Genomic DNA, 13,901 nt, shown 5'->3' on the forward strand with positions numbered 1-13,901 from the left:
AGACTGATTCCTGGGATGGCGGGACTGATGTACGAAGAGAGATTGAGTCGGTTAGGATTATATTCGCTGGAGTTCAGAAGAGTGAGGGGGGATCTCATAGAAACCTATAATATTCTAACAGGACTTGACAGGGTAGATGCAGGAAGGATGTTCCCGATGGTGGGGGAGTCCAGAACCAGGGGTCATTGTCTAAGGATACGGGGTAAACCTTTCAGGACTGAGATGAGGAGAAATGTCTTCACCCAGAGAGTGGTGAGCCTGTGGAATTTGCTACCACAGAAAGCAGTTGAGGCCAAAACATTGTATGTTTTCAAGAAGGAGTTAGATATAGCTGTTGGGTCTGGAGGGATCAAAGGGTATGGGGAGAAAGTGGGAACAGGTTATTGAGTTGGATGATCAGCCATGATCACAATGAATGGTGGAGGAAGCTTGAAGGGCCGAATGGCCTACTCCTGCTCCTATTTTCTGTGTTTCTATGGAAGAGTGAAAGCATCAAATTATTGTGTAGCTTTTCATGCAGAATTAACCGATAGTGGGTGGGACATGAATTTTTTGTCATTTCTTTTGTTTATTCATTAACTGAATAATTGAAGTAACTGGATAATTCACCACACTCCTGAACTGCTCTCTGAACTTGGACTGTGTTGCTCCATAAATAAACGTGTTTGTGCAGCTACTTAAATTTCGCAGCAAAACTCCAGCTTGTCCCAACATATATTCAGAATCATTGTAATCATTGGTATTTGTTCCTCTAATGTTATAGTATAAGAAATTTATAATATACACCAACCACAGAAGTATGAAGCTGCCGGATATGGTGATGAGTAAAATCACAGACTTCCTTCTGCTCTCCATCTCTGGGTCACTGTGATTCTCTCCCTTGCTCTGACCCCTCAGTCCCTTACGGACTCGACTGGCCACTAAAATATGTCTGACTGTCAGAGCGTTGAGCAACAGAATTAAACCGAATGGGAGCAATGGGGTTAAAATGGTATCAAACCATTGAAATCCCACCCATCCGGGATCAGTAAAACAGTTTGGTTTTACAGTACAGTACCACGGTACATTGTCGATTATCAGAGCAGGTTCATGCATAAAGTAGAAGGGGACATTTTTTAAACAGAGTAGGATGCCGGTTGTTGTTAGAACAACAGCCGCAGTTTTCCCGGTGCAATATTTTGTTTTCAGCTTCTGGCAACAAATGGCCACAAATCGATCAAAGGAGAAAGTGACAGTGAACCAGACAGAACAGTGTGTGGTTGCACGAAGCAGGACATGGATAACACTACACACAGGGGTAAGGTGCAGGAACGATCCCGGGAAATAATAAATATTGATCCTGAACAGTATGGCCTCAGTAATAATGACCAGTAGATCTGCCGTTGCCATGGCCACCAGGTAGCGAGTGGTGCAGGTGGAGAGACCGCACTTTCCCCGGGACAGGATCACAATCGCCACTAAATTAACTGGAAGAGAGAGAAGGGAAAAGAGACTGGAAATTACTGATCAAACATTCTCCGTGTCTGACCCAGGCAGTAAGGGGCATGATTTTAGCACAAAGACAGGAGGGTTGGGGTGGGTCAAATTTTAAATTTAAACATCTTTCCCCGATCCCAACTCACCTATGAAACGCCCGCTTCCAGATTTAAAGGTGTTGGGACAGGAAGCGAGCAGACAACTGCTCCCAGAAGAGCAGAATGACAATTTAAATATTTGAATGAGGATGAAAGTCTCATTTAATCTGTTTTACAGGTTAATCTCTGGCCGTCCAGGTTTCCTCAATAGATCCCACACCACATACCAAGATAGCCGGAATTGTCAAACAGAACCAGCCGCTCCTCTGGGATCAGACCCCCCCCACCCCGGATTGGACCCTACCAGGATCAGACCCCACCTCATTTTCAGACCCCCTCCTGCGATCAGAGCAACCTCCATGTTCGGGACTGGGTTCCTGGGATTAGACACGCTGGGGATCAGGACCCCCTATCATGTCCTGAATCAAACTCTCCCCTCCCCGTCCCTGTACTCGGACCAGGCTCCAGGATAGGAGACCCCTCCCCAGGGATGAGGATCAGGCACTCCCACTCCCCCATTCATGGACTTGTACCATGTACCACGATAGGAGACCCCTTCCCCAGGGTTGAGCATCGACAGCCCAGCGATTGGAGATGTCACCACTCTGTACCCACCCCCCCCTCCCCACCCCTCTGGAGTAGGTGATTGGACACCCTTAATATCAGACAGCCCCCAGATACCCGGGGTCAGGGTGTGGACCGCTCTGGTCCTGAGGCCTGCTCCGGTGTCCGCCCTGCTCGACTGGAGGTCAAGCCTGTCAATCAGGCTGACTTCAGGGCAGGGAACCTGTCAAGGATAAAAGAGGCAATCTGTGGAGTTAAAACTCTGAAACTCTGCTCTCCACCTCTGTCACTCACCCCTGTTAATATCCAGGCCTAAACATTGGAGTGAAAACAAAATACTGAAACAGCTGTAAATCTGATAAAAATAGGAGAGTGTGGAAAACACTCAGCAGGTCAGGCAACATCTGTGGAGAGAGAAAGAGACAGAGTTAAATTTTCACGATAATGGCCTTTCAAAAGGAATGGCAGATATTAGAGATTAACAGTTTTAAACCAGTGATTGAGGCAGTGAAAAGTGGTGTATAGAGGGAGCAAAGAACGAAAGGAAAGGTCTGTGATCGGCTGGAGGGCAGGAATGATTCAATGATAAAAGGGATGATGGTGCAAGGTGAAAGTGACAATTAAAGCAACAGAGGATGGGTCCAGAGGAGGTGTAAATGGTGACAGCAGAAAATCAGAGATAGAGGGAAACATGGAAAATCTGGCAAAGAGGACAAGGCTCCAGTGGCCCAGAAAAGTGACAGAGAATGGTGGATAGACTCCAGGGGTGTGCACCAGCCTGCCAGCTGTGTACCAATAGGGGATCCGCACCCCAAGCACCAGCCCACACCCCCTCCACTCCCAGTGACTCTGGTGTAGCCATCTCCATTACCATCACAGGCCGTCTGAGAAAGTGGGAGCAATGGTTATAATCTGAGGGTTTTAGTCCTAGCGTTCAGTCCGATAGGCAATAAAATGCCGAATTGAAATCTCGAGTGTTTTTCCTCTTTGATCCTCAGTGGAAGAGTGTAGGAGTCTGAGGACTGAGAGATTATTGAGTGGGAGTGAGATGTAGAATGGAAGGGACATATGACCGGAAGCTCAGGGTCACACTTGCAGACTGAACAAAGGAGTTCAGCAAAGCAATCACCCAATCTGCATTTGCTGCTCTCCCAGTGTGCAGGAGATTCCATCGTGAACAGCGAATACAGTGACTAAATTCTAAGAAGTACAAGAAAATTGCTATTTCACCTGGAAAAGGTTTTTGAGGCCTTGGCCTGGGGTGGAGGTGAAAGGGCAGGTTTTACGTCTCCTGCGCCTGCATGTGAAGGGGCTCTAGTAAAGGGAGCAGATGTTAGGGGTAATCGAGGAGTGGACCAGGGTTTTACGATGATCTGGGGCATGGGAGGGGAAACAGAATATATTGAATGTGGCAGAATTGTTTCAGGCTGATGTGCAGCATGTGGAGGCTGGTGGGGTGCAAGTTGAGGACAAGGGGGGAAGCTTATCGTGGTTCTGCCCGGGAGGGGAAGGAGTGAAGGCAGTAATGAAGGAAATGGGATGGACACGGTCGAGGGCCCTGATAACCGCAGTGGAGGGGAATCCTCGGCTGAGGAATAATGAAGATATTTCAGAAGCACTTATGTGGAAGGTAGCATTGTCAGGACAGATGGAACAGAGGTAGAGAAACTGGGAGAAATGAACAGAGTCTTTCCAGGAAGATTTTTTTTATTCATTCAAGGGATATGGGCGTCGCTGGCTAGGACAGCATTTATTGCCCATCCCCAATTGCCCTTGAGAGGGTGGTGGTGAGCTGCCTTCTTGAACCACTGCTGTCCATGTGGGGTAGGTACACCCACAGTGCTGTTAGGAAGGGAGTTCCAGGATTTTGACCCAGTGACAGTGAAGGAACGGCGATATAGTTCCAAGTCAGGATGGTGTGTGACTTGGAGGGGAACTTGCAGGTGGTGGTGTTCCCATGCATTTGCTGCCCTTGTCTTTCTAGTTGGTAGAGGTCGTGGGTTTGGAAGGTGCTGTCTAAGGAGCCTTGGTGCATTGCTGCAGTGCATTTTGTAGATGGTACACACTGCTGCCACTGTGCGTCAGTGGTGGAGGGAGTGAATGTTTGTAGATGGGGTGCCAATTAAGTGGGCTGCTTTGTCCTGGATGGTGTTGAGCTTCTTGAGTGTTGTTGGAGCTGCACCCATCCAGGCAAGTGGAGAGAGTATTCCATCACACTCTTGACTTGTGCCTTGTCGATGGTGGACAGGCTTTGGGGAGTCAGGAGGTGAATTACTTGCCTCAGGATTCCTAGCCTCTGACCTGCTCTTGTTGCCACGGTATTTATATGGCTACTCCAGTTCAGTTTCTGGTCAATGGTAGCCCCTAGGATGTTGATAGTGGGGAATTCAGCGATGGTAATGCCATTGAATGTCAAGGGGAGATGGTTAGATTCTCTCTTGTTGGAGATGATCATTGCCTGGCACTTGTGTGGGGCGAATGTTACTTGCCACTTATCGGCCCAAGCCTGAATATTGTCCAGGTCTTGCTGCATTTCTACACGGACTGCTTCAGTATTTAAGGAGTCACGAATGGTGCTGAACATTGTGCAATCATCAGTGAACATGCCCATTTCTGACCTTATGATTGAAGGAAGGTCATTGATGAAGCAGCTGAAGATGGTTGGGCCTAGGACACTACCCTGAGGAACTCCTGCAGTGATGTCCTGGAGCTCAGATGATTGACCTCCAACAACCACAACCATCTTCCTTTGCGCTACGTATGGCTCCAGCCAGCGGAGGGTTTTCCCCCTGATTCACATTGACCTCGGTTTTGCTAGGGCCCCTTGATGCCATACTCGGTCAAATGCTGCCTTGATCTCAAGGGCAGTCACTCTTACCTCACCTCTTGAGTTCAGCTCTTTTGTCCATGTTTGAACCAAGGCTGTAATGAGGTAAGGAGCTGAGTGGCCCTGTCGGAACCTAAACTGAGCATCACTGAGCAGGTTATTGCTCAGCAAATGCCACTTGATGGCACTGTTGATGACATCTTCCATCACTTTACTGATGATTGAGAGTAGGCTGATGGGGCGGTAATTGGCCAGGTTGGACTTGTCCTGCTTTTTGTGTACAGGACATACCTGGGCAATTTTCCACATTGCAGGGTAGATGCCAATGTTGTAGCTGTACTGGAATAGCTTGGCTAGGGGCACGGCAAGTTCTGGAGCACAGGTCTTCAGTACTATTGCCGGAATATTGTCAGGGCCCATAGCCTTTGCAGTATCCAGTGCCTTCAGTCATTTCTTGATATCATGTGGAGTGAATCGAATTGGCTGAAGTCTGGCATCTGTGATGCTGGGGACTTCAGGAGGAGGCCGAGATGGATCATCAATTCGGCACTTCTGGATGAAGATTGTTGCAAATGCTTCTGCCTTATCTTTCGCACTGATTTTTTTTTTTATTTCCAAAATATACTTTATTCATAAAAATCTGTAAAAATTACATTGCCAAACAGTTTCCAAACAGCACGAAAAAATACAAACATTGCAAAAGAGATCAGTTTCTTTCAATAATGTCATGAGTTTCTTCCCAACCCTTCCGTTTCACAATTGTCATGTCAATTACAGTTTTACATTTACAGCAATTGAGAATATTAACGATACAGTTCGAGGGGCTTCCCATGGTTCCAGCCCCTCAGTCCAGCTTGGTGGGGGAACCTTACACTGCGGTCTTTCCCCATTGAGCCTTTGCTGCGGCTGCCCCAAGCTTTAGTGCGTCCCTCAGCACGTAGTCCTGGACCTTGGAATGTGCCAGTCTGCAACATTCGGTGGTGGACAACTCTTTGCGCTGGAAGACCAGCAAGTTTCGGGCAGACCAAAGGGCGTCTTTCACCGAATTGATAGCCCTCCAGCAGCAGTTGATGTTTGTCTCGGTGTGCGTCCCTGGGAACAGCCCGTAGAGCACAGACTCCTGTGTTACAGAGCTGCTTGGGATGAACCTTGACAAAAACCACTGCATCTCTTTCCACACCTGCTTTGCAAAGGCACATTCCAGGAGGAGGTGGGCGACCGTCTCTTCCCCACCACAGCCAACGCGGGGGCACTGTGCGGAGGGGGCGAGACTTCGGGTGTGCATGAAGGATCTGACGGGGAGGGCCCTTCTCACCACCAGCCAAGCTACGTCTTGGTGCTTGTTTGAAAGTTCTGGTGATGAGGCATTCCGCCAAATGACTTTGACGGTCTGCTCGGGGAACCATCCGACAGGATCCACCGTTTCCTTTTCCCGTAGGGCCTTGAGGACACTGATGTGCTGGGCTCCCCCATCATTGAGGATGGGGATATTTGTGGAGCCACCTCCTCCAGTTAGTTGTTTAATTGTCCACCACCATTCACGGCTAGATGTGGCAGGACTGCAGAGCTTAGATCTGATTCGTTGGTTATGGGATCGCTTAGCTCTGTCTAATGCATGCTGCTAACTCTGTTTGGCATGCAGATAGTCCTGTGTTGTAGCTTCACCAGGTTGACACCTCATTTTGAGGTATGCCTGATGCTGCTCCTGGCATGGCCTCCTGCACTCTTCATTGAACCAGGGTTGGTCCCCCAGCTTGATGGTAATGGTAGAGTGGGGGAGATGCCGGGCCATGAGGTTACAGATTGTGGTTGAGTACAATTCTGCTGCTGCTGATGGCCCACAGCACCTCATGGATGCCCAGTTTTGCATTGCTATATCTGTTTTTGATATTTGATAATGTATCAAAAAGTGGGTAAAATCTCTGGTTCACATAGATTGCATCCACACAGACTATAAAAGATAATGAAGAGATAGTAAGAGGCATTGTTCTCTGTTCATTAATAATCATCAGAATCGGGAATAGTGCTAGAGGACTGATGGACAGCTAATGTGATTCTTGTATTTAAACAAGTATAATGATCCGTGTGGAGACCTCTGTCTTTCTCTTAGGCAGTCCTTGGGAATGAGGCTGACTTTCTTCCACTTTAGGGTTGTGACTGAATATACCAATTCTGGATCGGCACGCTCTGCCACAGGTGAGGCAGGTGATGTTTGGTGAGGCGAGTGAATGGGATGCTCGATATTCCGAACGCTCCTTCCACTGTTTGCACTTCGTCGCTGCTTGGGCATGTCGACGTTGTTTGGACTGGCTGGCACCATCGTGGATGTTTCTTCTCCACTTTGGGTGGTCTCAGAAAGAAATTCCCACAAATCATTGGAGGCTTGAAGGACATCCTTGTAGCGTTTCCTCTGCCCTCCTGGTGGCCTCTTGCCGTGACGGAGCTCGGAGTAGAATGCTTGTTTTGGGAGTCTTGTGTCAGACATGTGGACGATGTGGCCCGCACAGTGTCACTGAATAGTCATGACCAGTGTCTCGATACTGGGAACTTTGGCCTGAGAGAGGACACTGATATTGGTGTGCCTGTCCTGCCACTGAATTTGCAGGATCTTGCGGAGGCACTGCTGGTGATATCTCCAGGGCTTTGAGATGTCTGCTGTCCATGTTTCCAATGCATAGAGGAGGGCAGGTGACACTGCGGCCCTGTAGACCATGAGCCTGGTGCCAGGTTTGAGGCCTTTGTCATTAAACACTCTTTTTCTCAGATGACCGATGGTTGCACTGACACACTGGAGGCAATGCTAAGTTTCATCGTCGATGTCTGCCCTGGCCGAGAGGAGGTTCCCAAGATATGAGAAGTGATCCCCATTGTCCAGTGGTTCGCTGTGGATCTTGAATGGCAATGTTGCACTGAGGGAGCAGACTGATAGAGGACCTTTGTCTTCCATATGTTTAGCTTAAGGCCCATTCTTTCATACACCTCTGTGAATGCATCGACGAGGGTTTGAAGCTTGGCCTCTGAGTGTGTGCATACACAAGCATCGTCAGCGTACTGCAGCTCAATGACAGATGTTGGGGTGACCTTGGTTCTGGACAGGAGGCCACAAAGGTTAAATAGTTTGCTGCTCATCGTGTAGAGTAGATCTACTCCAACAGGGAATGTCAAGGAGATGAGGTGGAGAGTTGCATTGAGGAAGATGAAAAGAGCGTTGTTGCGATGACACACCCTTGCTTGACCCAAGTTTGCACTCAGCCGGGGTCAGTGGCAGACTCGTTGGCAAGGATTACAGTTTGCATGTCATTGCACAAAAGGCGGAGGGTGGTGACAAATTTCTCCGGGCAGCCAAATTTGAGGAGGATGTTCCGTAAACCCTCCAGGTTGATAGAGTCAAAGGCCTTTGTGAGGTCAAAGAAGGCCATGTGTAGGAGCACTTTGAAGATCTTCTCAATTGCAACTCAGTCCTTGATGCGAGCACCCTCGACTACATTCTACAGCATGTTACACGCCACGACCTCAGCACAACTCCAGCCTGACATGAGATCGAAAAGGTCATACGACAGCTAAAAAACAATAAGGCTGCCATCGTAGATGGAATTCCTGTGGAAATTCTAAAAATACAGTGGAGGGGCACTACTGACACAAATACATGGTCCTATCTCCCTCATCTGGAAAGAGGAGAGCACGCCGGGGGATCTCTGAGATGCCGTAATTGTGGCCATCTTCAATAAAGGCAACAAGACCCACTGTGGTAACTAGAGAGGGGTATGCCTGCTGTCCGCCACAGGGAAGGTCATCGCAAGAGTCCTTCTCAACTTCCTCCTCCCCGTGGTCCGCCTGCTGTCTGCCACAGGGAAGGTCATCGCAAGAGTCCTTCTCAACTTCCTCTTCCCCGTGGTCCGCCTGCTGTCCGCCACAGGGAAGGTCATCGCAAGAGTCCTGCTCAACTTCCTCCTCCCCGTGGTCCGCCTGCTGTCTGCCACAGGGAAGGTCATTGCAAGAGTCCTGTTCAACTTCCTCCTCCCCGTGGCTGAAGAGCTCCTCCTGGTATTACAATGCGGATTCTGTCCATCAAGAGGCACAGTGGACAGGATCTTCACAGCAAGACAACTCCAAGAAAAATGGAGGGAGCAGCAGCAACCTGTGGAGATCACCAACAAACCAAAAGAATCAAATCCACCGATTGACCCCAATTTAGGAAATCAAACCAAACGGACAAGATTTCATTTTTATAAATTTTACTTTAACACATAAAGCAAAACCAACATAAATTAAACATGAAGCAAAAATCAGATCACTGTCTGTATATATATATATATATAATATATATATACAAATTCCACCTTAACTATCAGACACAACAGAGATGGGTCTCACAGTTTAACTAGGCAGTCCACCCAGCATATATGGCAACAAATTACAGTCCCACAGTTCTTCACAACTCTGAAGTTCCTGATATAGATTTTCTGCTCCTTTCTTCAAGGCTTTAGCTACTGTTCCTCTTCTGATAGCAGTTTCCTCTCAATCCAAACTTCACGGGTGCAGTCTTCACCACAAGACACAATTCTCCAGCACCTCCTCAGCTCTGCTCATGACAGTCTTGATGCTGTAGATTTAACAGTCTTCTCTTTTTCCGAGTCCTTCAGTGACAACCTGTGCACTATATTCCCAGATCTGGTTAGTCGGCTACTTTAAGTAACAGGAACAGCTCCTGGATTCAGTCTTCATCTTTTTCTGCTTTCTGGAGCTTCACTCCTGCCTGGTCTGGGGAGGACTCTGTCTCCTTTTATCAGGTTCAATTTCAATTTCCCCAGAAACTAGAAGTTGTATTTCCAGCTTCTGTTTCAGTTTTGGTTCACGTTTCTCTTTCAATTCTAGTTTGCCTTGGAGTTAGAGTCTAAGCAAATACAAGCTTTGGATTCCATTACACAAGTCAAAAGAACTATAGACCAGCGGTGATACCATCAGTGGTAGGAAAGATAATGGAATTCTTGTACAACGATATAACAGAAAAAATCTAGAAACACATAATATGATGAACAGGAGTCAGCATAGATTCCAAAAGGAAGCTCATGCTTGACCAATCTTATTGAATGTTTTGAATAACTATCAGAAAGTGTCGATCAGGCTAATACAATAGATGTAATATACATTGATTTTCTAAAGGTTCATAACTAATCTCAGAGCAAATGGAATTTAGAGTCAAGCTAAATGGGCGGCAAAAACAGAAACTAGGGAGAAGGGGTTAAAAGTATTTAGTCAGATTGACAGAAGGTGGGAAATGGTGTTCCACAAGGATCAGTGCTGGGAACACTGTGGTTCACCATTTACATAAACAATATGGACTTGGGAAGCAGAGGCATGTTTTCAAAATTGGCCGATAATTCCAAATTGAGAGCACAGTTAATACGCAGGAAAAATGCAACAAAATACCTGAACACTTTAACAATAATAAGGACAGGTACACATTGGGCTTTTAAATGTAAATTAATTTGATTAGAACTGATGTGAGTTGCTGAATTTTGGTCAGAAGAATAAGTTTCTCAAGTAATCTTTGGATGTTAAGTGTCTGAATGGGGTAGAGGGGCAAAGAGATTCGGGGCTATAGATTGACACATCATTTAAAGTAGCAACACAGGTTAACACTACCATAAAATTCAAGGAAAGCCTTGCAGTTCATTTTTAGAGGAATGGAATTGAAAAAGCAAAGAGCTGATGTTAAACCAATGCAGAGCCTCGGTGAAACAACACCTAGCATTCTGTGTGCATTTCCGGTCTCCGTATGACATACAGGAACATGATGCACTGGAGCAGGTGCAATTATTTTAACCAGGATGATACCAGAACTCAGAGAATTTCTCCATTTATTCGACCATTTATTAAGGTTTTATTTACTGCCACCTCTCTGATCTCTGCAGAATGAAATCCCAATATGTCTGTCCCTCAGTTACAGGTGTCTCTCCTCACAAAAGGACGCCTGACTGAGCTAAGGACAGGTGTAGGTGCATGTTACATGTGCAAAGACTCTGAATCATAGCTGAGAACTGATCCATCAAATCTTTATCAATTACTGAAATGGATGATTCAAGAAATACACCCAATGATAGACAGATAATAAAATTCAGCACTCATGACCCAAAGATTCTCAGGATCGAGCTCGGGGGAAGGGGACTAAACAGCACTAAAACAAACAAAGTGTTTACAGTAACTATATGCAGATTAAGAATGAATTTATTATACAGAGGATTTGAATACAGTAACGGTGCTGTCCTGTTGTTTACCTGTCAGTTAATAATTAATTTTTAGTTATTTTTAGTTATTTTTTCTTCCTTTTTTTTGCATTCCTTTTTACATTTTTTACAATCTTTTTTTGCATTTATTTCATTTCATCTTAGTTTGTTCAGTTTGCTTACCCACTGTTTTTTTCAGGTTGTTCTTCTTCAGGTTTGCACTTGCTGATGTTCAATATTCAGTATATTCACACCTAATCTGTACTAATGCTTTGTCTTTCAACACACCATTAACATATTGTTTGCCTTTGCTCCGTGACCTTTTGGTCAGCTATGTGGCCTGGTCCAATCTGCACCTTCTCCTTTGTTATCTCTTGCCCAACCCCCACCTCACTTGATTATAATCTGTGACTTTTCTAATATTTGTCAGTTCCGAAGAAGGGTCACTGACCCGAAACGTTAACTCTGCTTCTCTTTCCACAGATGCTGCCAGACCTGCTGAGTGAATCCGGCATTTCTTGTTTTTGTTTGAGTTAATAATGAATGTCTGTTTCTGTTGCAGCAGTTCAACAGGAGACAGAGCAATATCAATACATTCCACTTTATAAACTCACCAACAGACATTTTCAATAAACAGCAAAAATCTTCCCGTTTGCAAACCATTGCATGTGTAAAGCATGGAGACAGCTCCATGAAGTGGAGAGATCAGTCAGCTCAAACAATGACTTCAAAATAGAATGAGACTTTTCCATTCCAGTTTGTGACTCTCACTCAGTACAATTCCACAGTGACAGATACTCCCAGTAACACATGGCCACTGGGGTCAAGTGTTCCACTCCAGTTAGTGACCCTCACTCAGTACAATTCTACAGTGACAGATACTCCCAGTAACACATGACCACTGGTGTCAGGCATTCCACTCCAGTTAGTGACCCACACTCAGTACAATTCCACAGTGACAGAAACTCCCAGTAAGACATGGCCACTGGGGTCAAGTGTTCCACTCCAGTTAGTGACCCACACTCAGTACAATTCTACAGTGACAGATACTCCCAGTAACACATGGCCACTGGGGTCAAGTGTTCCACTCCAGTTTGTGACCCACACTCAGTACAATTCTACAGTGACAGATATTTCCTGTACAAATATCCATGACCCGTACCAGCACAGAGGGCAGAAACAAGACTTCATGGCATTGCACTAAATTTGATAACAACTTGGCCATGAGATTTCAATAGAAATATATATTTAGATAAAAAACGTTGAAACAGGACAGTAAATCTTTGGAATTCCTATTCATTGAAATGATATCACTAATCTGGTGTCTGTATAACAGTCACCACTATATCATAGAGCCTCAGCATCAGAGAGTTATACAGCACAGAAACAGGCCCTTCGGCCCATCATGTCCATGCCAGCCATCAAGCACCTGACTATTCTAATCCCATTTTCCAGCACTTGGCCAGTAGCCTTGTATGCAATGGAATTTCAAATGCTCATCTAAATACTTCTGAAATGTTGTGAGGTTTCCTGCCTCTACCACCTCTTCAGGCAGTGCATTCCAGATTCCAACCACCTCTGGGTGAAATCATTTTTCCTCAAATCCCCTCTAAACCTCCTGCCACTTACTGTAAATCTATGCCCCCTGGTTATTGACCCCTCCGCTAAGGAAAAGGTTTCTTCCTATCTAACCTATTAATGCCCCTCATAATTTTGTATACCTCAATAATGTCGCCCCTCATCCTTCTCTGCTCCAAGGAAAATAATCCTAGCCTTTTCAGTCTCTCTTCATAGCTGAAATGCTCCTGCCCAGGCAACATCCTGGTGAATCTCCTCTGCACCCTCTCTGGTGCAATCACATCCTTCCTATAGTGTGGTGCCCAGAACTGTACACAGTACTCCAGTTGTGGCCTAACTAGCGTTTTATACAGCTTTATCATAACCTCCCTGCTCTTATATTCTATGCCTCGGCTAATAAAAGCAAGTATCTCATATGCCTTCTTAACCACGTTATCTACCTCTGCTGCTGCCTTCAGTGATCGATGGACAAGTGCACCAAGGTCCCTCTGACCTTATTTTCAGGATTAAATTCCATTTGCCACAGCTCTGCACATCTTACCAGACCATCGATATCATCCTGTAATCTAAGGCTTTCCTCCTCACTATTTACAACACCACCAATTTTCATGTCATCTGCGAACTTACTGATCATATCTCCTATATTAAAACCAGAAACTAAGTCATAACTTGAATGGCTATTGTCACTTACCAGGAACACCAATGATGCCAATGATTGTATAGTAAATTTGCAGGACAGTATAAATTGTTTCACGCATATTCTCTGCAAAGTGATCTATTTATTCGTGCTGCAGGTAATCTCTCTGTATTAAACTCTGAGGTGATACATTCCCAGAGCTTGTAATTTATACCCTGTGAGATCACCACAGGGATATTGATGTTGCAAACATTGTTCAACATATTATTTTTAAAAATTGAAAAAACAGATTACGACATCGAGTTAATTCCTTCTTGTGACAGAATATATTTTGCACTGAGACTGAATTGGGCAATTCTGATTGCATTAATTCACAAAGAAAAATTGGGAGTTGTAAGCTTCCAGCAACAGTGTTCTGTCAACAACCATCAGTCCTACCTTTACATCTCATATTGGGTCGCAAATGTCCTTCACTGTGCTGTGGCCATTCAGTA

At 45.6% G+C, this 13,901-nt stretch overlaps 1 protein-coding gene across 1 annotated transcript; it reads right to left on the reverse strand.

Moving 5' to 3' along the window:
* Positions 1 to 555: 555 nt before the first annotated feature.
* LOC137345697 (probable G-protein coupled receptor 139) lies at positions 556 to 13,528 on the reverse strand. Its single transcript, XM_068008961.1, has 2 exons — positions 13,462 to 13,528; positions 556 to 1,466 (listed from the first exon to the last, which is right to left on the reverse strand). Exons 1-2 carry the CDS (start codon positions 13,526 to 13,528, stop codon positions 556 to 558), a joined length of 978 nt encoding a protein of 325 aa, XP_067865062.1.
* Between the last annotated feature and the right edge of the window lie 373 nt (positions 13,529 to 13,901).

This window comes from Heterodontus francisci, chromosome 29 (assembly GCF_036365525.1).
Source record: "Heterodontus francisci isolate sHetFra1 chromosome 29, sHetFra1.hap1, whole genome shotgun sequence".
NCBI lineage: Eukaryota > Metazoa > Chordata > Chondrichthyes > Heterodontiformes > Heterodontidae > Heterodontus > Heterodontus francisci.